We start from the raw sequence: 24,068 nt of genomic DNA on the forward strand, positions 1-24,068 counted from the left end.
TTAGTTTGAAGAGAGCGTATTCCCTATATTGATGCTATTTTCAGACTGACAAGAACGTTGTGGAAGCGTAGACGTGTACAACGTATCAATATTTAAGCATAGACGTGTACAACGTATCAATATTTAAGCATAGACGTGTACAACGTATCAATATTTAAGCATAGACGTGTATAACGTATCAATATTTTCATCACAAACGAAGTATACTTTGTATACTTGAATTAAAATTATGTCTGATGTCTTACCCAGCTGTGAACCCTGTGTAGTAATGAGCAGTGTGGCAGGACAGGCGCAGGGGTGCAGTAATGGCGCGAATGTTGAGGGGGTAACCAACTCCTTTCTAATTGGATGTAAAGTATGAGCCACAGGAGGAAGCACATGCCTAGTATTGTAAACATGGCTCAGATTCTGTGGGTTGGTGCTCACAGGCCCCAGCGGTGGACCCACTATTATCATTACACATGAACACAGTATTAAATCACCCTCTGGAGCTACATCTCTCTACCCAAAGATAAGTGAGGCTCTCAGACTCCATCAGAAGAGTTTCTTTGTGCAGTTGATGGAGAGAATAAGTGTCTGAGGAGTCCTCAACTGAGACAGCTATCCACACCCTCGCTCCCAGGCTTAGGGCATGTCCCAGAAGGCAGGTGGTTCAGAGCCACAGGTCTGAGGGGACCAGAGTGAACCGGTGATGTATGGACATGGTAGGACTTATGAACTAAATAGTAGTGGCTGTCTGCATAAGACTTGCACAAGATCTAGCCAGATTAGCCATTCTAGCACAGAGAGGAGAAAGGTTCCTCACCCTCTTCACCCAACTCCTAACTGAGGATCTATTGATAGGAGTTACTAGATCCTGAGGAAAGGAGAGTCAACTTTCTTCAAGCCTGTGGCCCCTGGTAGGACAACCATGACCTAGTGGATTACTTCATACCCAGAACTTTTCTAAAGGATGTTTCTAAAGGCAGTCAGATTGACAATGGAAAACCAGCCATCTCAACTAGGAATAATGAGCACATTTTCAAGTCTATTGATCATTCATGTGTCTTCTTCTGAGATATAGTCAGTTCATCAGCCTATTGGTAGATTGGATGATTGTTTTTCCTAATGTTTGATTTTTTGAGGTTCTTTAATATATACCCTAAATATTAAGACAATGTCTAATACATAGCCAGCAACGACTTTTTACCCCTCTGTAGGCTGCCTCTTCTCTCTGTCAACTGCCTTCTTCACTGCTCAGTATTTTAATAGCATACAGTCCCATCTATTGTTTTCTACAATACTAGAGCCTTTTGTGGAAAGAAAACCCATACTAGTTCTTACATGGCTTTGAAGTGTTTTCCCCCAACATTTTACAGCTTCTCATTGAGGTCTTTGGTCTGTTTTGAATTGATGACTGTTGAGTGAGATGTATGGATTTTTGTTCTAGATTCTAACTGTGAGGACCCAACACTCTAAGCACCATTGGTTAAAGGCTATTTTTTTCCTTCAGTGTATGTTTTTGACAATTTCATAAAGAATAAGTGGCCTTATATGCCTGGCTTTATATGAGCATCCTGTATTCTATTCCAGCATTGCATGTGTTTGTCTTTGTTTTAATTCTTTATTTTTATGTATATGGGTGTTCTGCCTGCACGTAGTGACTCCACATGTATGTAGCATCCCTCAGAGGCCAGAAAAAGAAATCGGATTACAGGAAACTGGCAGTGTAGATGGTGGCGAGCTGCTATGTGGCTGCTGGGACCCCTACAAGGGCAGCAAGTGGTTGAGGCACCTCTCCAGATCCCTCGTGTCTGTCTCTGTGCCAGTATATTGCTGGTTTAGTTGATAAGATTTTGTAATAGAGATCAAGATTAGTCATCGCGATGCCTTAGGAGCTCTCTTTCTAAGGATTTCCTTGTTTATTGGGAACTCATAAGGATTTTAGCAGTTTCTTCCAGTTCTGATGAATACCACTGTGATTGCGATATGGATTGTATTGAGTCTGTAGATCTTTTTGGTGAAATATACGTTTCACAATGTTAAATTGTGATCGTGGCAGGTCTTCCCATGGTCTGCTATCTTCTTCAAACCATTCTTCTGTGTGGGGTTTAGTTTTTGGTATTTTGGTCTGTTGAGAAAGGATTTTTTTTTTTTTTACTTCTTTCTTGGTTAAGTTGCCATTGACACGTAGGAAAGCTACTGGTTTTTACCTGTTGATTTTGTATCCCGATAATTTGCCGGAAGTGTTTATTAAGCCTAAGTGTTTTCTGGTGATTAAAACAAACCTCAGTTTCCTTGCCAAGCTGTACTTCATGTTGGTGACTCCCCATCCATGCTTCCGATTTTCTCTGCCAGCTGCGTCCTCTGTGCTGCTGTCCATGCCTCCGGGTCCTGAAGAGCCCATCGGTTTGGTTGATTCCTTTTCAGGTCATCCATCATTTTTGCCAGAAACCGTTACGATTTACTTCTTCCCATCCGCCCTTCTGAGAACCTTTTGATTTCAGTCTAAAGAGCTGTGATGGGGTTGAAGGAGCCATGTTGCTTTGCCTTTCCAGGTTTCATGTAGCGAAGACGCATGAGATCACTCTCCATTACTAATTCACCAGTCCTTGGCAGAGTTGCTGCTTCACCCACGCCCTCCACTGGGCGGGGCTAGTGAGGGCTGCTTTGTGCCTTTTGAGTATGGCCCCTGCTTCCCTTCCCTCCACAGGGAACAGTGTTCAGCTTCGCCATCAATCCTTGCTTTTCTCTCCTTTCACTGGGTGACTTGTGACATTCTCTGTGGTTAAGATACAGCCCATTTTTTCTCATTCTGATGCCCCTTGATGGAACTGAGTTTTGAGGGTAGCTGGTGTGATGGCCCGACAGCATTTCCACAGGGAAGAAACATCAATGTGAAGGCCCAGTGCAGGGGAAAGACACCATTTATTTCTTGCCTGCCTTACACTATCACATCCACAGAGTATGTAAGGAGGATTTTTCTTTTCTTTTCTTTTCTTTTCTTTTCTTTTTTTTTTTCTTTTTTTCGGGGCTGGGGACCAAACCCAGGACCTTGTGCTTCCTAGGCAAGCGCTCTACCACTGAGCCAAATCCCCAACCCCAGGAGGATTTTAATTATGTCAAATGTGCATCATTTTGTGAGTCACTGAGTTATTGTTTTGTTTGTACAGGATGAACTGGTGTCACTTTTAGCCCCTCTGGAGGAAAACAAACCACAGATGACAGAATTTCCATTAATTGAAGCTGCCAAGTTCCAGACAGATGTCCAGCTGGACAGGTGCCCCTGTTTCCTCCTTTCTCTACGTAACAGCCTTTCTGGCACCCTGGACTGATCACAGTCAGCCCTGCGATCCGAAGAACTAAACAGACAGGGACAGACTTCATTTCTAGTTTATGAGATGTAATTATCAGGACAAAGCTTGAGCAGTTCATACCTGAACACGGGCACAAAGGGCTGTATTGAAGAGGACTGATATTCCACTTCCTGATGCACAGCTCTCCTCATTCGCAAGCTGGTCTCACGTCACGTGGTGCTGAAGGAGTCTGCATTAGTTTTACTAATTTTGTAAAATAGAGGCTCATGCATATTTACGCAACATTGGGTTCATGTCTTATTTCCGTTTCCATCCCTGCGTTCTGATGCACACATCTTACGAGAGCGCGTTGTTACACACAATGGGAATTGAAAATCACTCTCTCATCTGGGTGACGGTGCGTCAGATTGCTGTCTCCAAGGAGCAGTCACCTGATGGCATCTCTGAGTGATCACTGATTGTGATTACCAGAATCCATTTCGGTCTTTTTGCATTGTTTATAGTGTCTTAGACTGTATGTGTAGTGAGCAAAGGAAGCTGGGGTTACCTGTCTTTATTTGCACTAGGCATTCTTCAGTGAACAGAGGCAGTATGTGGATGGCAACAAGAACACAGCAGGTTTGAGCCCCACACAAGAGTGCACTGAGTTCCTAGGTTTCATACTTGCTAGATGCGTGACCTTGAGATATCGATTTATGGCTGTATCATTTTTAATCTTGTTTTAATCTCATCTTTATGTGTTTGTTTAATTGCAAACACCATCCAAACCTGAAGAGCTTGTACATTTGAAGTCTAGGTGGCAACTTCTCTTGTATTTAATGAACATTCTTTAAAGAATTTAAAGTCTTTGTTAAATGTTTTTATACTTACATTAAAAGAGTAGTTAATGCTTCTCATTTTTCTCATTTGTGGAAAAAGACAAGGTGTTTTAAAAGTTGAAGAAAAGGGACTTGAAATTTGCCAAGACCACAATCTAGGTAAGACCTGGATTAGGAATTATTCTAGATAATTTTTCTTTTATTAAAAAAAAGAGCAAGAATTAAGTAAGTTAAGTCATGACAGTGGTGTTTACAAAGTGAACATATGAAGTGATTTTATATTTTTAAATTATTTGTCTAGAATCTGAGTTGTTTAATGAGTTCATCATTTAGTATATTTTGCTTTCTCAAACAGTGTGACTTGAAAAAAAAATCATTTTCCTTTCGTGTTCTTGGGATTGAACCTAGAGCTTCCCAGATTCTGGATAAGTGCGTTCTCACCAAAACATATCTCTGTCTTCTATAGTTTCTTTTATTACTATTTATGGGTGTAAGTTTTGATGGGATGGTTTTCTTCTGTACAAAGAACTGTATTTGTTTCTTTGGGGGTTTGCAGTGGAATAAGAATGGCCCAGGAGAATGGTATTATGCTGTACTACCCACGAGAAACATGGCTGTCCTGCTCAATTACATTCAGACACACACTTGCAAAAATGGGAGGATACATTCTTAACAATTAATACTTTATAGAATGGTCATCACAATGACTTTTATACCTATCTTGGAAATTAGAATAGAGTCCTGTTTCAGTTTGCTTTTCTGTCGCTGTGATAATAGAGCAAGTCTGACAAGGGCAACTTAGAGGGAAAAACGGGCTGCTTTGGCTTACACTATTGAAGTTCAGGCCATTGCTGAGGAAGTCACAGCAGGAACTCAAGTAGAAACGATAGAGGAACACTGGTCACTGGTTCACTCACTGGCTCATGCTAGGCTAGTATTCTTATACAGCCCACGCCCACTTTCCTAGGGATGAAGCCACCCACGGTGGGCTGGGTCCTCCCAAGTCAATCATCAATCAAGACAGTTTCTGTCATACATGGCCACAGGCCAATGTGATGTAGGCAATTCCTCAATTGAGACTCATTTATGAGTGTCTAGGTTGTATCAAGTTGATAACTGACACTCATTAGGACAAGTCTGAAAAAGAGACACTCTGTTAACTCTGTTATACCTGAAAGAATACAAGGGACAAACATGAACACAGTCTAAGTTTATAACCTAGCGAAGATTCTTTAGGAAATCTTTACATTTTAACATATTTGTTTTAATTCCTACTGATGGGCCTTGGGCCTAACACTTCTTAGTTTTTATTGATGTGACGGGACAAAACGGCCAAGGCAACTTAGAGAAGAAAAAATTATTTGGGGTTTACAGCTTCAGAGAGTTGGAGTCTCTAACCATCATAGCAGAGAACATGGGAACAGTCAGGGAGACGTGGTACTGGAACGTCAGCTGAGAGCTTACGCCTTTATTCACAAGCATGAGGCAGAAAGAACTAACTAGGAATGGCATGGGATTTTGAAACCTCAAATCCTGTCCCAAGTGACACATCTCCCCCAAGGCCACACCTCCTAATCCTTCCCATACAGTTCCACCAACTGGGGAACAAGTATTCAAACATATGAGCTTGTAGGGGGCATTCTTATTCAAACTGCCACAGTTGCCAACACTCAAGGGAAGCCATATTTATGGTGTGTGCACATGCACGCACGCATGCGCACACGCACGTGCGCGCACACACACACACACACAGGCACACACATATACACACAGGTACACACACAGACACGCACACACACACACACACAGCTACATCTATTACCTTACTTTTCTATGAGTATAGTAGATTGTCCTGAGAAATACCTGAGAGAGTTCTAATACTTATTTTTCATCCTTAAGATGATTTAAAGAATGTTTTCTTTATACAGAGCCCCCTCCTGGCCCATTCTGAAGCTTAAATGAGATCACAATTTCATTTCCATAGTTGTCATATATCAGATAGCAACTTTCTCTTCCCGCATTTGAAGCTTATCTTGAATGGGAGAATAGCTCCATGGGAGACAAAGTACAAGATAGAGAACATAGCTAGAACTGAGAGTTGTTATTAGCTCTTCCTAGTAAGAGCAAGTTTCTGATGTCTCTCTTCTTCCGCTGAAATCTGGAAACTGAAAAAGATCCTTGCTCCTTGTCTCAGCGAGGGTTTCAATTGCTGCCATGAAATACCATGTCCAATAGGCAAGTTGGGGAGGAAATGGCTTATTCAGCTTACCCTTCCACATCTGTGTGCATCACTGAGGGAACTCACACAGGACAGAAACCTAGGGGCAAGAGCTGAAGCAGGGGTCACAGAGGGATGCTGCTCACTGGCTTGCTTCACACGGCTTCCTCAGCTTACAGGACCCAGGACCACTATTCCAGGGATGGATCCACCCCCAACCGGCTTGGCTGTCCCCCATCAGTCACTAAAGAGAAAATGCCTTACAGCTGGATCTCATGGAGGCATTTTCTTACTTGAGGTTCCCTCCTTTCAGATAACTCCAGTTTGGGTGTCCAGTGGACATAAGTGTAGCCAGCACAGGCCTCCTCCGCCCATTAGGTTTTGCCAAGCTTCAAAGGACCACGGTCGTTCACTGATGCTGCTTTTGGCAGGATTTATCCAATGCTGAGCAGTTTCCTCAAACTCCCCAGAAGCTGTGCTGTGTCCCTAACAAAACAAGTTCACAGAGAGGAGAGGTGGCTCAGTCATGACCACTCTTCCAGAGGACCTGGGTTCAATTCTCATCATTCTGGTGATGGTTCAAAGATCATCTGTAATTCAAGTCCCAGGGCACCCAGTGCCCTCTTCTGGCCTCTGTAAGAACCAGACCTACAGGCGGTATACAGACTCGCATGTGAGCAAATACTTACACACTTAAAAGTGAAAAATAGCTTAAAGTAAAAAGTAATTGCACGCTCTAAGCTGTGCTTCTCCTGCCATTAGCCCTGAAGAGGCACACTGCCTGTTTTTGTTTGACACCAACAGCCTCTCATACTGAATCTGCTAATGAGGTCATTTTCTGCCAGTCTGATGGTGTTCAGTTACAGTCTGGCTATTGAGCATGGGAGTTTATATTTACGTATTAAACTTTGACAAGTTCCTTTCTCTTTCGATTTGAAGTACACAAACTAGTAAAAGTATGAGTTTTTGAAGAGTGGATTGCCCATCATTGGAATCCTCTTGATGCAAGGGTCCAAATTTATTTATACCACCAAACAATCGTCATTTTAATATGTTATATATATAATATATATGCATGTATATATGTATATATACCTGTTTTTCAAAACAGAGTTTGTCTGTGTAGCCTTGGCTGTCCTGGAACTCACTCTGTAGACCAGGCTGGCCTTGGAATTCACAGAGACCCACCTGCCTCTGCCTCCTGAGTGCTGGGATTAAAAGCGTGCGCCACCACCTCCAGCTTTCTTTCCTATTATTTCATGTGGCTGATTAACATATTTTTCCTTTACCTTTAGAAGCGGCTGAAAGTGCTGAGTCCTATTCAATGCTAAGGTAGGATTTTAGAAATGAATTTAATTAGAGAAAAAAAGAAAACTGGTATTCAGTAGTGTTCTCTGGCTCGCATGATGTACTTGACACCAGCTGTTTCGTGGTCATCACAACTTGTGTGCAGAGTGTGCACGCTGTCTGTCATAACCCATTTTCCTCAGCTAGGTGGCTTTCCCTGAGGGGGCTCATAATCCCACAGTTGCCCGGAAGCTGATCCAGGGCGTTAGACTGCACACTTTCTCACTGCCTTTTCCTGCTCTTCTGTATAAGAGATAAAACCAACCAATAGCATCAGTTCATGAAGTCCAGCCATGTGTGAGCTCTTGTACAGAGTGTTCCCAACAAGCTTGGTGGTACCATAACCATGCTCTTAAAAACCTTATAGCTGCAGTCATAACCAAGGCCTGCTTCCGTCAGGGAAAGTTTCAGAGTAGATCTCAAGCCTGTGGCTATCAGAACAAAATCATGCAACTTCTGTGGAGGAATTGTTTCTCTGGAAGTAAACCATGTCTATATGTATACATTGTTAAACTAACCATATTTGAGTATGTCCAAAAGCTATTCCCATCATTGCTGGAGTTACTGATTCCCTTATTCATTTCCCCCTTGAACTACTACCGTTATACTTCCTTAAAATTCACTTTCTATTGCATTCTCGTCATCAGTGGACACAGTTGTGCTGCTGTCGTCTTCCTGCATGGTTTTACCATCATTCCTTTGCTTGTGTGGACCCTATTGAAAGTCCACACAGGGACGGGACTTTAGAAACTCCCTGAGCGGCAGGAATGAAATCCAACCTCGTGTTCCTTACACCGAAGACCTGTGGATTTTACTTATTGTTTGTTTATCCGTGAAGTATGTGAAATTTTGAAATCCATCAAAGATGAATTAAACAGCAGATCCATGGTAGTTTCTAAGAATGGTGTTACAGAGAAGAGGGAGGTTTTAGATGCTCAGATGTGCTTTTGGTAACACTGATGGTTTTAGAATATTTGGAGTCTATAGCAACATGATCATGATGATACAGGAGTTTAGGACATATTTATTATTAAGTTTGATATAGTCTCCTGCACTCAGTAACACTTCTCAAATTCCTAACTATGTCATTTCTATCTTTTACATTTCATAACAAACCATCTTTGACTTTCATTGTAATAATATACTCATGGTTATTTCATTATAATGCTATTAGTATAGCATTCTCAGGTATTATTAAAACCACAAATGGATTGTTTTTAACCTGTGCATTTATTAAAGAGAAATGCTTTTGTATGTGTTTAGCTTTAAATGGACTAAAAGAGTGTTATATTTTATAAACATTTAGAATTATAAATGGTCTCAAAAGACCAGTACAAAAGCATTGCCAGGTTCTCTTTGAGAAAAATAAACAAAATATTTACAGTGTAAAATGAATTTATTGAACCTCAATGTAAAAAAGTAGATTTTCTATATAGCACAGTCTCAGTGTGCTCAACATAATTCCATATGAATTGAGAGGGTTTTTAAAGAACAGAACTCACCCATTTTTATACATTTTTGTTCTCAAGGTTCTCCACCAACCCTGATATTAGTGACTCTGAGCCCACAACAAGAAAGGATGAATTTAAGTTGGATGCAAAGGTAAAATTCTTTGAGAAGTTGATCTTGTTCTGAGTATGGATTGTTTTTTAGCATTTGTTCTTAATTCAAAAATAATCTACTTATTATCCCTTTGTACTGAATGCTGATCAGAGAAAACATTCTACACAGTTAGAATTAGTCAGTAGGTTTGTTCTTGGGTCCCTCACAAAGGGACAGTATTCTTGGACAGCAAGGCTTGAGTGAAGAAGTGATAAGAGAAAAACAAAATGATATGAATCTTAAATTCAGCAAACGTTCCTCATGATAAAGTAAAATTAAAATTTGGGGGAGGATCTGTGGAACAAATATACCTTTGTGTCGTTTTTTAAATGATACCAATACAACTTTTATTAAACTCATGACTACAAAAAAATCTAGTCACAGGCTGGAGGGTTTGCTCAGTGGTCAAGAGCACACTCTGGGGCTGGGGATTTAGCTCAGTGGTAGAGCGCTGGCCTAGGAAGCGCAAGGCCCTGGGTTCGGTCCTCAGCTCCGAAAAAAAGAACCAAAAAAAAAAAAAAAAAAAAAAAGAGCACACTCTGCTTTTGCAGAGAACCCAGATTTGGTTCCTAGCACCACATGGTGGCTCACGACCATCTGTAACCCCAGTTCCAGGGCATCAGATGCCTTTTCTGACTTCTACAGGTATCAGGTATGTATATGGTGCTCAGGCATGCATGGGAGTAAAATATTTAAACACATAACATAAATTTAAAATTTTAATATAGTCACTTAATAGTAACGGGATTTTCCTGGTGTTTCATAGTTCTAACTAGCTAGCAGAAATATGTAAATGTTTACTCATTTAATGATTTATTTATTAACATAGAGGTACAAATATTTGTCATTATTGTGTGTGTGTTTGTGTATTGTGTGTGCATGTGCGTGTGCATGAGTGCGTGTGTTTGTGTGTGTGAGTGGGTGTGTGCGCATGAGTGTGTGTGCGCATGTGTGTGTGTGAGTGTATGTGTGTGTGAGTGTATGTGCATGTGAGTGTGTGTATCTGCAAGTGTGTGTGTGTTTGTGTGTGTGTTTGTGTGTGTGAGTGTGTGTATCTGCAAGTGTGTGTGTGTTTGTGTGTGTGAGTGTGTGTGAGCGAGTGTGTGTGAGTGAATGTGTATGTGAGTGTGTGTGTGAGTGTGTGTTTGTGTGTGTGAGTGTGTGTATCTGCAAGTGTGTGTGTGTTTGTGTGTGTTTTTGTGTTTGAGTGTGTGAGCGAGTGTGTGTGAGTGAATGTGTATGTGAGTGTGTGAGTGAATGTGTGTGTGAGTGTGTGTGAATGAGTGTGTGTGTGAGTGTGTGTGTTTGTGTGTGTGTGAGCGAGTGTGTGAGCGAATGTGTGTGAGTGTGTGTGTGAGTGTGTGTGTGTTTGTGTATGTGTGTGTGAGTGAGTGAGTGTGTGTTTGTATATGTGTGTGTGAGTGTGTGTGCGCGCGAGTGAGTGTGTGTGAATGAGTGTGTGTGTGTGTGTGTGAATGTGTGCGTGTGCCCATGCATCTGTGTGCTCTTGCCCATGGAGGTGAGAGAAGTGGATCCTCTGGAGCTGGAGTTAAGCAGTTGTGTGTGGGTTGTGTGAACCACCTGGTGCGGGTGCTGAGAAGCCACCCCTAGAAGAACAACCAGTGCTCTTAACTGGCAAGCCATCTCTCCAGCCCTTACTACGGTACTTTTAGAAAATCATTTGTATATAAGTATTATTTGCAGCAGTGATGAAGGAGTCCGCTGTATTCATGCATCCTACCATGGAGGCATTGGTTATCAAACTGAGTGCCATACGTGTGGTAGGAGTCCAGCTACTGAGCCACACTCTCGGCACTAGGAAAGACTCTTCATCTGGGATGCTTCGAAAACAGACGCTGTAATGTCGTGTGTGCAGTGTGAATTTGTTGTCCATAATTATGTCACCACGTTATAGCAACACATGTGGCCATGTCCAGTGAGCAACGTGACAGTAGTGGTGTGTTCTAAGATCCAGTTCTTGTCATCAAAGAAGGAAAGCAAGATGAGCAACTGGACAACACCAGTCAGCATCTTCAAGTATCCCTTCTAACCTACTCACTTGGGAGCACTCTCAGGAAGTTTGACTGACATTATTATTTACTGCTTTTCCCCCTCTTAATTGTGCTGTTTGAACCTAGGTCCAAGTGTATGAAATTAGTGCTCTGCCACACGGTCACCCCCGCCCCAGCCCTGACAGTTAAATGTCAACAGAACATTTTCAACTTTGAAACTGAGGAAACCTCGGGAGTGTATTCCTCCCAGAAGAGTCCATATGTAGAGATTTAGCAGCTGTGAGTGCCATGGCTTAGCATGTAACTCCTCAGTGCATGTCAGTAACCGGGTCCAAACTTCCAAACTCTGAACAGTATCTAAAAAGTGTTTGAGGGGTTATAAATCTTTATAAATCTGATATTTGAATAGTAATAGATTTGTGATTTTATTGGCTTTTCCATAACATTTTACATGCTATGCTATGGAAAAAGTTAGGATACAGAATTAGGAAAATCAGGATGATTCTATAATAAGGTTTTACATTTCTAAAATCATACTGGTATTTTAAAATACACAAATTGGCAGACCCAGACTCCTTCTAACTCTTCCATTATCTTCTCTCCAAACTTAATAATCATAGATCTGCTATAGCAGAAATCCTCCTCCTTCAATCCTATTTCCATTCCCTGGGGACTCTACCTCTTGGTATAGACCTAACTCTCTTGGTATAGATCCAGTATCCCCCTAACTCGTTCTGCTCCTCTCAGCCTGTTCCTCTTGCTCATCTCCATGTCTTTATATCACCCACCAACACAGAGCATGACACTTTCCACCAGAGATCCCACACAACAGCAACCAGTGAGCCAAACATCCAACCAACAAAAATGAGACCAGGCATCTGTACCAAGAAACATCTCAAAAATCACAACCCCAGATGCTTAGATCCCACAACAAAAACACAACATGATAAAGATAGTATGCCTCCTCCAGAAGCCAGTAACATACAGACAGGCACACTAAAGAAAGGCACATACAAAGACAGGCTCATTAGAATAGCACCTGACTTCTCAGTGGAAACTTTGAAAGCCAGAAGAGCCTGAATAAATGCTGTACAAACTTAAAGAGACTACAAATGCCAGCCCAGAATACTATACCCAGCAAAACTATCACAATTGATAGAGAAAGAAAAACATTCTACAATAAAACCCACAATAGTTTCTACGAATCCAGTTTTATAGGAAGCACTAGAAGGAAAACATCAGTCTGAAGAGGTTACTCACACGCAAGAAAGCAAAAGGAATAAATAATTCTAAGCCAGTAAATCAAAAGGGAGGGGGAAACTCACACAATAAAAAAGCAGGAATTAGTAAATAATGTCCATTAATAACTTTTGATATTAATGGTCTCAATGCCACCCCCAAATGGACACAAACTAACAGATTAAATTAGAAAATAGGATTCACCTTTCTGCTGCATCCAAGAAACACACCTCATCAACAAGGATAGATAACAATGCAGGGTAAAAAGATAGAAAAAGGTCTTTCAAGCAAATGGACCCAAGAATCAAGTAAATGTCAAGGTTCAAGAAGCATTGATGGATGACTCCAAGGAAACTGTCTTCCATATACAGAGGAATGGTGCAGAATGAACTCAAGGAGACTGAGGCAGAAGCACAGGGACTGCACAGGTTCAAGCCGGACAGGGTCCTAGTACTGAAAGGGGGAATGAGAAGTGGGTCCCTCTCCTAATCAAGAAGCTATTTGCAGTTGATACTCAATTGCAAAAGAAAAATTAGTTTTCTTCAATGGAGTGTCACTAGGTATGCCAACAACACTCCAGGGCAGGCCCCAGGCCCAGGAGGTGGTTGGCCAATACAAGGTGAACTCAGTGGTATTTTGTGGAGTTTTTCTTTGATTTGGCATCTTTTACCTTATTGGTCCTTTGTATGTTTCTGTTTTTGTTGTTGTTGTTGTTGTTTGTTTTATTTTATTTTATTTTATTTTTTGTGGAGCTTTTTGGGGTTTAGTTTTTGTTTCTTTAAAAAAGAGAGAATATAAAGTTGGATGGGTAGGGAACGTCTAGGAGGAGTTGGAAGAGGGGGAAACATGATCAAAATATATTGTATAAGATTTTTAATTAAAAAATAAATAATGAAATGCCTAAATCTATAATCCAGAAAGATACAAAATTATTTCATTTGAACCTTTCATTAAAGGTTTGGTTATAGACACAGGTTTGTATTCTCTGCTTTTGCCTTTTTATCTGTTCCTTTCCTCATCTTCCTCCTTTTCTTTCTGTGTTGGGAGAATCAAACTCAGGTCCTTGGGTTTGCCAAACAAGACCCTTCCCACTGACTCACAAGATACACCCAGTGAGAAATCTTTATTTCTATACATTAAATAAGAAAATTAAATGTAAGTTTCTACATTCCTTTAAAAATGTACATTTTTCATTGAATCCTTTTAATTGACCTTTTGCTGATAATTATATGCCTGTGATGGATACATGTTCAATTAACAAAATCACAGTGTAGGTGTTTTTCTAAAATGAGTTACCTGTTACCAAAGAATCATATGGATAGATTTGTAAGTACTGTATCCAAAATTACCTCTGGAAAATGACTACTTACTTTTTATAATATCCCTAGAAGTGGAACAACCAGAAACCAATGTTGACTTAACACCAACAGTATTTGTAGACAGAGGACCTAACCCCAAACCTAACACACATCCGGTGCCACTCAGCTGTGCACAGCCATCAGGACTCCTGTGATCTCTACGACCACCTCCAAAGTAATTTTCTTCTCAACCGAGAAGGATCTGCATGCTTCAGATCCTGGATAAATGAGGGTTCCTGTGCCCGTGTTCTTAGTAAAGCTTGCTATACTTGGTGAAGCTGTATGTCAGCCGGGAAGACTTAGAAAACCATCACAGTTGCAGGCTATTCAAACATAACGTTAGAATCTTCTTGGTTTTACACACATGGAGCCACCATTATGGAAGTAAACAATCTTAGTTCATCTACTATCCAATTACTAATTATCAGAGACTAAATGTCAATAGACACCAGTCTTTAAAGAATTGTGAAGCTTATGTTCTTGTATTATCTAACACACGTGAGGGTCAGTCTAAGTAAGTGAGAGTGTTAAGTCTTCTGGGTCGTGGACTCTTCTGGGAGGACTAAGATAGATGAGGGATTTTCGTTTTACATTTATTCACGGTATGTGTGGAAACGTGTCCATCTCTCAGCACCCCATGAAGATAAGATCAGAGACCAACTTGGGGGAGTTGCTCATCTCTTTCCACCATGTGGACCCCGGGGATTGGACCCAGAGTGTTGAGATTTGGTGGCAAGTCCCTTTGTTTACTCCAGAGGCATCTCACCAGCCCAAACTAGTTTTATTTGTTAATTTTGCTTGCATGATTCTTGTGTAACTAAACATATATTATGAAAAGCCATATGGAACACATTAAATCTTTGTTTGTTTGTTCATGCCCTATGATTTCTAAGGACAAGGACGGGTTAGAGAAACATCCCCTGGCATCCAGAGCATCCCAGCATCAAGACAAGAAACTGAGCCTTCCACCTCCACAGCTCCAGGAAAGACCTCAGGAGACAGAGATGGACACTGCTTCTGATGAGGAAGATACATCTGGACTTTCAAAATCTGCTAAGGGTCAAATGCCTGGGAGAAAGTTGAGGGAAGGAGAGAAACTGGAGGGCAAACAAACTGCACAACATGTCATAAACAAGCCAACCCAGAAGGGTGGTGAGATCTATGAAGGTGTGAAAGCCAATGTTTACCACAAGGAAGAGCGACCGCCTGATGTCTCAGGAAAAGCTCACCTGAAGTCGGTCCCCACTAACCTGGCCTACAATACTCTTGATTGTGGCGACAGAGATGTGACTGCAGGGCTGTTCTCTGCGGCACTGCGGTCCTTTCCCAGACAGAAGGAAGGTGGCCTTGGAAATGCCTTTCCATCTCCCTCATCCTCATCCTCTCGGATCGTGGAATCCAGTGGCCATTCACTTACTAAGTTTTCCTTAATGAAAAATAAATTAGACTGTGAAAATAACACGTTTGAATTGGAAGAATCTTTTCATAAAAGAAAGGAGAAATCTTCTAAAAATGCTGAAAGTAGAAAGGTAAGAGGTAAATGCCCAGAAGTGCGTGCGGGTGAAAAGCAAGAAGGCCATGAGTTCAAGGGCCAGTTGCAAAAGTGTATGAAACCAAAACGCACAGACGGGCAGTTAGATATCGGACACATGCACAAGTCCAGTGATGCCAGCAGGCTTTCAAACGCCAAAGAAAGGAGTCACGTGAGCGAAATAAAAAGTTGGGGTGATTCTATCCTTCATGTAAGCGACATTTACGGGAAAAGTCAAGGCACACAGGACTTGTCCCCGAAGCCACTGCCCTGCAAAGGCAATTGCGAAGCCCCTGCATGCACCTTGGGACTCACCAGTGATGCGCCCCCTGGTGGCCGGACCGCAAGAGCTTTCGGGGCTGAAGAACTGCAGAACAGGCTCTCTGACAGCGAGTTCCGGATATTGGAGGAAGAGATCCTGGCCTGGGAGAAAGTACACCTTGAAAATGAGGTAGTCGCTCCTTTGCTGACATAAGCTGCATGCCTTTTGTCCGTTAGTGAAAATGTTTCACTAATATAATCGAATTACGTATGCATGAGACCGTTTAGCCACGTAGACCACTCTATTTCCTAAGCAAAGAAACTTAATGCCATGACATCCGCTTCTTCTTCTTCTTTTTTTTTTTTTTTTTTTTTTTGTTTTTGTTCTTTTTTTCGGAGCTGGGGACCGAACCCAGGGCCTTGCGCTTCCTAGGTAAGCGCTCTACCACTGAGCTAAATCCCCAGCCCCCCCTCCCCACATCCGCTTCTTAAACCACCCCGGGTATGTCATTTGAGATGCTAGGAAGGAAGGGCGTGAGTTCAGCGCCTGGCATTTTGTAGACATTTAGTAAGTGACTGCTCTTAACATTCCTCCTTCTCCAGACTTGAAATGCTGTGTGGTCTTTATGTAATGAAGAAATAACCCCATGGCAGATCTAATATTTGTATAGTGGTCCTTTTTTTAGATTTATCTTTATTCTAATTGTGTATTTTACCTGCAATGCATGTCTGTCAGGTAGAGAAGGTTGTGAGTCACCACACGAATGCTGGGAATTGAACCTGGGTCCTCTGGGAGAGCAGCCAGTGTTCTAGAGTGTAGAGCCATCCCTCCAGCCCTCTAGGTGTTTTCCTTACCACTTTCACATTTTAGTCAACCGTCTCCCATCAGTATTTCCCACTGTACATCCAGACCAACGAAACTCCTGTTTACCAAAGCGAAGGCCCCACCATCCCACGCCTATGTTCGCCAAAATATGATCATGGCAAACATGGAGCTTTACAACCAAAGCAGGGTCACGGGAAGCATTCGGGTATTTTCTAGGTGTGGCTGCACAGGCTAGTAACCCCAGCATTCGGTAGGGACAAGGCGGGTGTGCACGTGATGACGGCACCAACCCTATACATTGTGTTGGAAGTCAGTCTGAGTGACACAGAAAGATGCTGTCTCAAAGACAGAGAAGATTTTCTGCCCTCATCTATAGTACCGGCAATATATGTATAAAATTTTATTTAAAGTGTTTTATGTATGCATTTAATCTCAGTGCAAATACAAATCAAAGGCAGACATCCTGAAGTGTAGTTCCTTGTTGACATAGGCATGCCATCCAGTTTTGGTTAACGTATGATGACTGTGGGCCCTACAATCTGTATACAAAGATTGGTCACCATATGAAGAAAAGATATTGGCTTGATCTAGAAATTATGTAAAAGATCCTCCACAGAGATGGTCAAGAACTTAATGTTTACTTAATTTCAGAACAATGGCTTTGGAAATAGGAATCTCATTAAGAAGTTATTAACTTTTAGAGTCTTTGGATCTGTTTAATTTAGTGTGTGACATTTTTATTTCCAAGATTTTTAAATGACAAAGTGAAAAAATAAAGAAATGATTAATAGGGAGACCTTGGATGCCGTCTCATGACATGCTTGGGAAATGTTTGCAGACTAACTATGGGTGTTGATTTTTGCAGAGTGTCTCAGAGAATCTACTAAAGAAGTGCGAGGGGATTATATCTGATGCCACAGATCAACAAGGACATTATCTAGAAACGGTTCAGGCAGCAGGTAAGGGCGAGCATCCTGAAAGTCGCTGGGACTAGCAATCACCAACCGAGTGGTAGACATGTGACCCACAGCCAAAGAATACCAAGTAAATGCACAGGAAGGAAGGGACAGGAAAAGCGGGGCCCAGGTGTCTGTCATTCCGGGACAAGAGGAGAGCCCCTCTGAATGCTCCTGAGTTTCACGTCAAGATATCCTGAGGCCCGAGGAAAGTTAGGACTTGGAAATGGGAGGGAGGAGAGGAGGAAGAAAGGAAAGGCCAATAGGGCAACATGGATGAAGGGAGGGAGGCTACTCTGTCCAGGAAAGGGCAGGAAGTTGGAATGTTTCTTCACAAAGTCAGAGACGGGTTAGAAATGTGGGGGAAACATGGATGGCTTCCGGTTTCAAGTAGACTCAAGTTCTGTCGCCCTCTCTTCCTCACCGGTCAGATGCCCCCAACGACCTACAGTGCCAGGTCACACACACACACAGCTGTGTTACATTTTTAATCATAAATAAATTTAAATGTGACTGGTCAGCCACCTGGGTACAGTTTAGTGTTGTAGAAAGTATTATTTCCCATTACTTGAAAGGTTTTAAAAAAGAGAAAGTTGGAATGGGCAATGGAGAAATCAGGGGAAAAAAACAACAAACCACAGACCTTTCAAAATCTTATCACAGAGTCCATAACAGCTTTGGCAATTGTAATGTGAATTGTCTGATAAGGAGCAACTGGAGGCCAGAGTCCAAAACAGAGAGGAGAAACTCTTCCTTAGACTGTTGTGTGAGACAAGGCCTCTGGAGTCAGCTGGCACAGGCTGGCCAGCGGATGTGGGGTTCTGTGTCAAGCTACGCGGTTCTTCTCGGAGACCCAGTCTAACTGCACAGCTCAGCACACGCAGTTGTCATCCGATGTTTACCTCCTGTCCTCTCTCCACTGGTCCCTCACCTTAACCTCTCAACAAATTTGCTATGATTTACTCTGTGAAAATGGCCACCGGGCACTCTAGAACATGAGTTTCACACCAGTGGTAAACACATGTAAGGGCTTTAAAATAAGGCTTCCTCCTGCCTCTGTCTAGCCCTTCTTGCTCTGCCCTGCTGCCTGGGATCTCTGACCAGCTGCGCTGCCCACCTAGACCCTTGTCTTTAGACAAGCATGTGTCTGCTGCTCTTAGGCCTGCCTCGCCACCTGTAAAGCTGTGTTCATCCACGAGGGCTCAGTGCCTGCCCCGTGTATGAATCCATCAAATAAGCCAGGCACTCAGGAGGCAGAGGCATGCTGATCTCTGTGAGTTCGAGGCCAGCCTGGCCCACATAGTAAATGCTAAGACAGCCAGGGCTGCATAGAGAAACCCTGTCTCAGAAATTAAAAAAGAAAAAGACTCCAAGGAACAGGAAGTAAAACAAATGCATGTGTGCACACATGCGTGTGGTGACCATATTGTGCACATGTGTGTGTGGTCTCTAATGAGCTACATATCTTGTATGCACACATATGTGAATGTGCTGGCTGCACAGGAATGTGCCATGACACATATGTGGAGGTCAGAGGACTTACATTGAGTTAGTTCTTTGCCTGTATCATGTGAGTCCCAGGATCACCTGCAGGAGATTCCTTGACCACTGACATCCTGCTGCCCCCCTCTTTATCTACCTCACCCCTACTTTATCTATGGAGACCTCATCCCCCACTGAACCTGGAGTTCATCACCAGTTACCTTCCCTGGCTGACCAGCAGGCTCCTCCAGGGACTGTGTCTTCCCCACCCACTGTGCTATAGTCGCAGATTTGAGCAGCCAGACTCTGCTTTTAAGTGGGTGTCGGGATTTGACCTCAGGTCCTTGTGCTTGCTTGTCAGGCATTCTACAAACTGAGCAATCTCCTCCGAAATTGAATGTTAGCAAACAACTTGTAGACTTGCTGATAAAATATTAGGGGGCCCATGGGAAGGACATCAGTTTATCTGTGGAGCCGTCACCACTGAGGACCTGGGCTGCAGCAAAGAAGGGAATTTGTTACAAAATGAACAAAAATGCTTCTGACGTGAGGAAGAGGGTATTACACATAAATGTATAAACATATCTTATTAATTTTGGACTCGGTGGTTAATAACAATGGATGTGTAAAATGTAGTAGTATTATGGGTCCAAAAAAGTGGTGTGGTTGTGTGTGTCTCCCTCTTTCCTGTCTTAACATTTTGCGTCTGGGGATCTTGTTGACAGGGTCAAGTGTGGATTTGTAGAACCATTCCAACATCAGGGAGTCCATAAACCACTTTTCCCCACTGTTCGAGTGACTGTCGTCAGGTTTGACCTATTCAGGTTTCCCCATTTAGGTTTCATCAAAGGCTTTATCAAGCCCAATAACACAAAGAGTGTGTGTGTGTGTGTGTGTGTGTGTGTGTGTGTGTGTGTCTGTGTCTGTGTCTGTGTCTGTGTGTGTACACGTGTGTCTGTATGTGTGTCTATGTGCATGTACACGTGTGTCTGTGTGTGTGTCTGTGTGTGTGTGTCTATGTGCGTATACATGTGTGTCTGTGTGTGTCTCTCTCTCTTTGTGTGTGTAGAGCAGCTAGCTTATAACCATATTTTTTTAATGAATAAGCTACCTACATATTAACCTTGATTTAAATTTTTAATTTGGAAATTGAAAATAACCCTTATCCCTTTAGAGTTTTATTCCTTTCATTTACTTTTAAGCGCTATTCTTTATAACCTCTAAGTGAGTGGGTTTTTTGTTTTTTTTTAAGAGAACTGTATGTGTGTTTCAGCGGAAGCAGACTCTGAGGGGACCTCACAGCTGGAGCAGAAGGATCTTGACAGCAGTGAAAGTTCTCAGCTGTCGGTATGTTGGATCATCTCTCAGTCATGTTTTCTCTCCAAATAGCACTTGGACAATTGGCTTTTCAGCACCAATTTCATATCCTATTTGACGCGTAATCAAACTGTGTTCTTCGAAGCTATAGTCAGTCAGTTCATTGCTTGAGAGCAGACATTGTTCTGAGTATTTTTCCTGCTTCCGCATATCTAACTTCCTTGCAGGATGAGGGGAGGCCTGAGCCATAGCCCCGCATAGCTGAACTTGCGTGTGTCTCACAGTGATGGCCACTGTTGGAGAGTCATTTCCTGTGGCTTAAAATTGTTGTATTGCATCTGCAGTGACTAGCAGGGAATTCAAAGGAGTAATGCTATCTCTTGGGTGTCCAGTTGTCTGCAGCTTCTGTATTGCAGGAGATAAAAATAAGCTCACAGCTCCTGAGACACCATAGCTGTGGTTAAGTGTGTGATCTGTAAGTGACTTTGCAGTCACCGTCTATGTTCAGAGTCAATGTCATGACTTGATGTGTGCTAATAAAGCTTTCATTTGTTGGTTGGTTGATTTGGTTTGGCTTGGTTTGGTTTGGTGTTTTGAGACAACCTTTTTCTGTGTAGCCCTGGCTGTCTTGTAACTCACTCTGTGGACCAGACTAAAAGAGCTCTCAGAGATCCGCCCACCTTGAGTGCCAGGATTAAAGGCATGTGCCACCGTGACTGGTGGAATATTTTTAATTAAACCTGCTCTTAGACAATTTCACACACTGTTGGGGTCTGGGAATCACCACACAAACCACTCAGATACTGATCTCAGTCAAACAGGGATAGTTTATTGAATGCCACATCCCAAGACTGATCCGTCAGAACTGCAAACCGGACTTAGGGGCTGGCCGCAACATTGAGTTAAGATTCTATAGGGCTTTTAAGACTAAGATGCACAAACGTTCAAGTTATTCTACCTACCGGGATGTAGGGATGGGGACTTCCTTAGAAACATGTCTTCGTGGTTCACTTATCCTGCTCACGTTGACTGGGGTATTCAACTGGGGCAGGGGCTTGCCGTGCCTAACATTCATGTCTTAACTTGCCAACCAGGATGTCAGTTACCCACACGCATGTCTCTTTTTGACAAGCAGATGTCAGTTCCAAGCAAGGTCTTGGGAACTTAAACTTTACTCCGCCCCTACTCAAAACGGAAGTCTTACTCCAAATGGTTTCTTATACTGGAGCCGGTGTCTCTCTTACGTTGGGGTATCCCAGGGGCAGCTTATAAAAGCAAAAGCCACGAAAGCTCATACACAGGTGCAGAAAGTGCTGCTGGGTGGTTGATTGGATCCAGGCTTACTATGTCTAAGTGTACAGAGCAGTTCTACTGATTTCTCTTGTGATTAGTTTCCAAGAACACCAGAGCACAGAACACGCTAGTAACAGCATACGAGAAAGTTTCTGTAGTAATACACGAAATGGCAGGCTAGACAGGAAACAGTTACCTCAGCCTTAGCAGTCACAGTGCATACTGACCCCTCTCACGCATCTCCCGACCACCCATCCACCCCATTCCCACAACCTCGCTCACAGCCAGGTCTTTCATTGTGTTTTGTTTTTACCATCGGTGTCTGTGTAACCAGGCTTTCATAGCACATGTAGGTGTGGGGCTCGGCTGTGGGTCCACCACTGACGACAACTATTTCCCTTCTCTCAGGAGCTACCCATAGCCAATAGTTAGCAGTCACTGTAGGGTCCCTGTGCCCCTCCCCTTTCTGTGATTGACAGGTCAGTCTTGTGTGAATCTAATGCAGGTAGCCATTAATGATCGCATAGGGTGTGTTGAGTCTAGGATGGCATTTTATAGCCCTTCACCCGATCCTTCTGTCTCACACTTTCCAACCCTTCATCCTCCATGTTCCCTGAGACCTAACAGGGGTGGTGGTGGTATGAATGCCTTGTTTAAGGCTGAGCATTCAACGGTCACTTATCCTCGGCATCTTGGGAAACCTTGAGTCTTTGCCTTCAACACTGTTTGTGCTGAGGGGAGGCTCCTCTGGTTAGGGCTGAGTGGCTTCTGTCTATGGGTACAAGCTTAGATATTTAGAAAATGGCCGATGCTGTTAACTACTGTCTTCTGTGGCTGCTAGAGTCTATTCAGACTTAACACTCAAAGCCCATATAGATGTCACAGTACATTGCTATGCAGTTTCAATTGAAACTTAGCAATGGGTTTTTGTGTGATTGCTGTTAGCGCCTTGGCTCTGGCTCTGGCAAGGTTGGGGTTTGGCTCTAATGATTTTGCTCTCTCCAGTTACTCATCAGACAGTGGACTGAAGCTCACTGGCATGGCTTACTGTGAGGCCCAACAGGCCAAATATTTTTATATAAGGACAAATTTGTAATATTAAAAATGAACAATTTCATCGTTGGTAAATTAACACACAGTGGGTTGATTAATAATTCATTTAACACATAAGTGTTTTGTGCAAACAGTTATGACTAACATAACTTTGCCAGCTCATGTTTTTCTTCTCATGTTGCTGAGGTAAATTATCTTTTTTTTTTAATTTACTACCCAGTGATTCTGACATCTAAACATATATTAAGAAATTTAAATGTCAAATATATATTTATTTCTTATCATTTTTCTCATCTATATCCTGTGACCCCCAAAGGATCCAGCCCTCTCCAAGACGTGTCCCCAAACACAGAACACACCTGTGGATCCAAGCACACCGACCTGTCTCCTGTCTGAGAAGGACAGCAAGCAAATTCACACCCCACCTTTGCATCTGAAGAGAATGTCTGAAGACCTCGAAATAGACAAGAAACTTGACAGAGAATGTGCACCCGGACATCCCGAAGTCCCTTCAGTGAAAGCTCATGGGAGAGAGTCTCTCACCCGAGACACGGTAGGGAGTAACGGGGAGCCAAAAAGCAGCTCTGAACTGCAGCACGTGGCTGGGGATGCGTTGGAGAACATCGGTCCTGTGGAGGAACCACTTCCGGGTAACTGTAGAAGAATTCAGTTCAAGGTAATTCCCTGTAACTTAACAAAGACTCTGCCTGATGCGAGGTGAAGGTGTGTCTGGTTTGCCTGTCTGAGGTGACGTGGACATTTCTCAAACTTGAAAAAAAGAAAATGTCTTCCTTCTCCTTCCCGCTCTTGGTCTGAGCATGAGCTTAGCAGCCATCCTTGTGTGTGCATTGCTACATAATGAAATCAAACACTAAACACACTTTGCACACAAATAAGGGGATTCTCGTGATTCACAAGATGCGATCGTAAAGCCCCCGGAAGTGTTAGCAGTGAAATGTAAGGAGGTACTGTGCTTGACATTGGTGCTAAATAGGAACTGGAAATTAGGTATCAGACAGAGCCCAAGACAGTAAACCGAAAAGGCCGTGGCTTTTATACTTCAAAGAAACAAATCAGTTGACCGGAGTTATACATAACGTTGTACAGGGGCTATAGAGATGGCTCAGCGGTTAGGAGTGTTGGCTGCTTTTTTAGAGGATGCAGGTTTGATCCCCAGCTCCCACATGTCTGTAACTGCAGCTCCAGGGGCTCAGAGGCCTCCCTCTGCTGTGCTTGGGTGCCAGCACAGACACATATGCAACCAATTAATACATGTAATAACAATTTTTAATCACAGTATTTCTGCAACTAAAGATATTGATACAATAATATAGGTAATTCAGGGCTTACACATGGGAGGCAGAGGTGGGCAGATCTCAAGTTTGAGGCTAGCCTGATCTATATTTCCACTTCCAGGGCAGCCAGGACTACATAGACAGACCCTGTCACAAACAACCAA

At 42.6% G+C, this 24,068-nt stretch overlaps 1 protein-coding gene across 10 annotated transcripts in view; it reads left to right on the top strand.

The window, feature by feature from the left end:
• Positions 1-24,068, top strand: part of Ankrd36 (ankyrin repeat domain 36) — a 116,764-nt gene that overhangs the window by 41,492 nt on the left and 51,204 nt on the right. For 8 of the 10 annotated variants that reach the window (XR_005493389.2, XM_008770392.4, XM_039092849.2 and 5 more), the window contains 8 exons: positions 3,153-3,259; positions 4,215-4,273; positions 7,628-7,664; positions 9,209-9,281; positions 14,784-15,872; positions 17,374-17,467; positions 20,199-20,293; positions 22,926-23,285. Coding sequence is in view for 9 of the 10 variants with exons in the window: in XM_008770392.4 (XP_008768614.1) it covers positions 3,153-3,259; positions 4,215-4,273; positions 7,628-7,664; positions 9,209-9,281; positions 14,784-15,872; positions 17,374-17,467; positions 20,199-20,293; positions 22,926-23,285 (1,914 nt within the window). In the remaining variant the exon portion in view is untranslated. The remainder of the gene's footprint in view (positions 1-3,152; positions 3,260-4,214; positions 4,274-7,627; positions 7,665-9,208; positions 9,282-14,783; positions 15,873-17,373; positions 17,468-20,198; positions 20,294-22,925; positions 23,286-24,068) is intronic. The other 2 variants (XM_063273222.1, NM_001419750.1) reach the window with 1 other exon arrangement.

This window comes from Rattus norvegicus, chromosome 14 (assembly GCF_036323735.1).
Source record: "Rattus norvegicus strain BN/NHsdMcwi chromosome 14, GRCr8, whole genome shotgun sequence".
NCBI classification, from domain to species: Eukaryota; Metazoa; Chordata; class Mammalia; order Rodentia; family Muridae; genus Rattus; species Rattus norvegicus.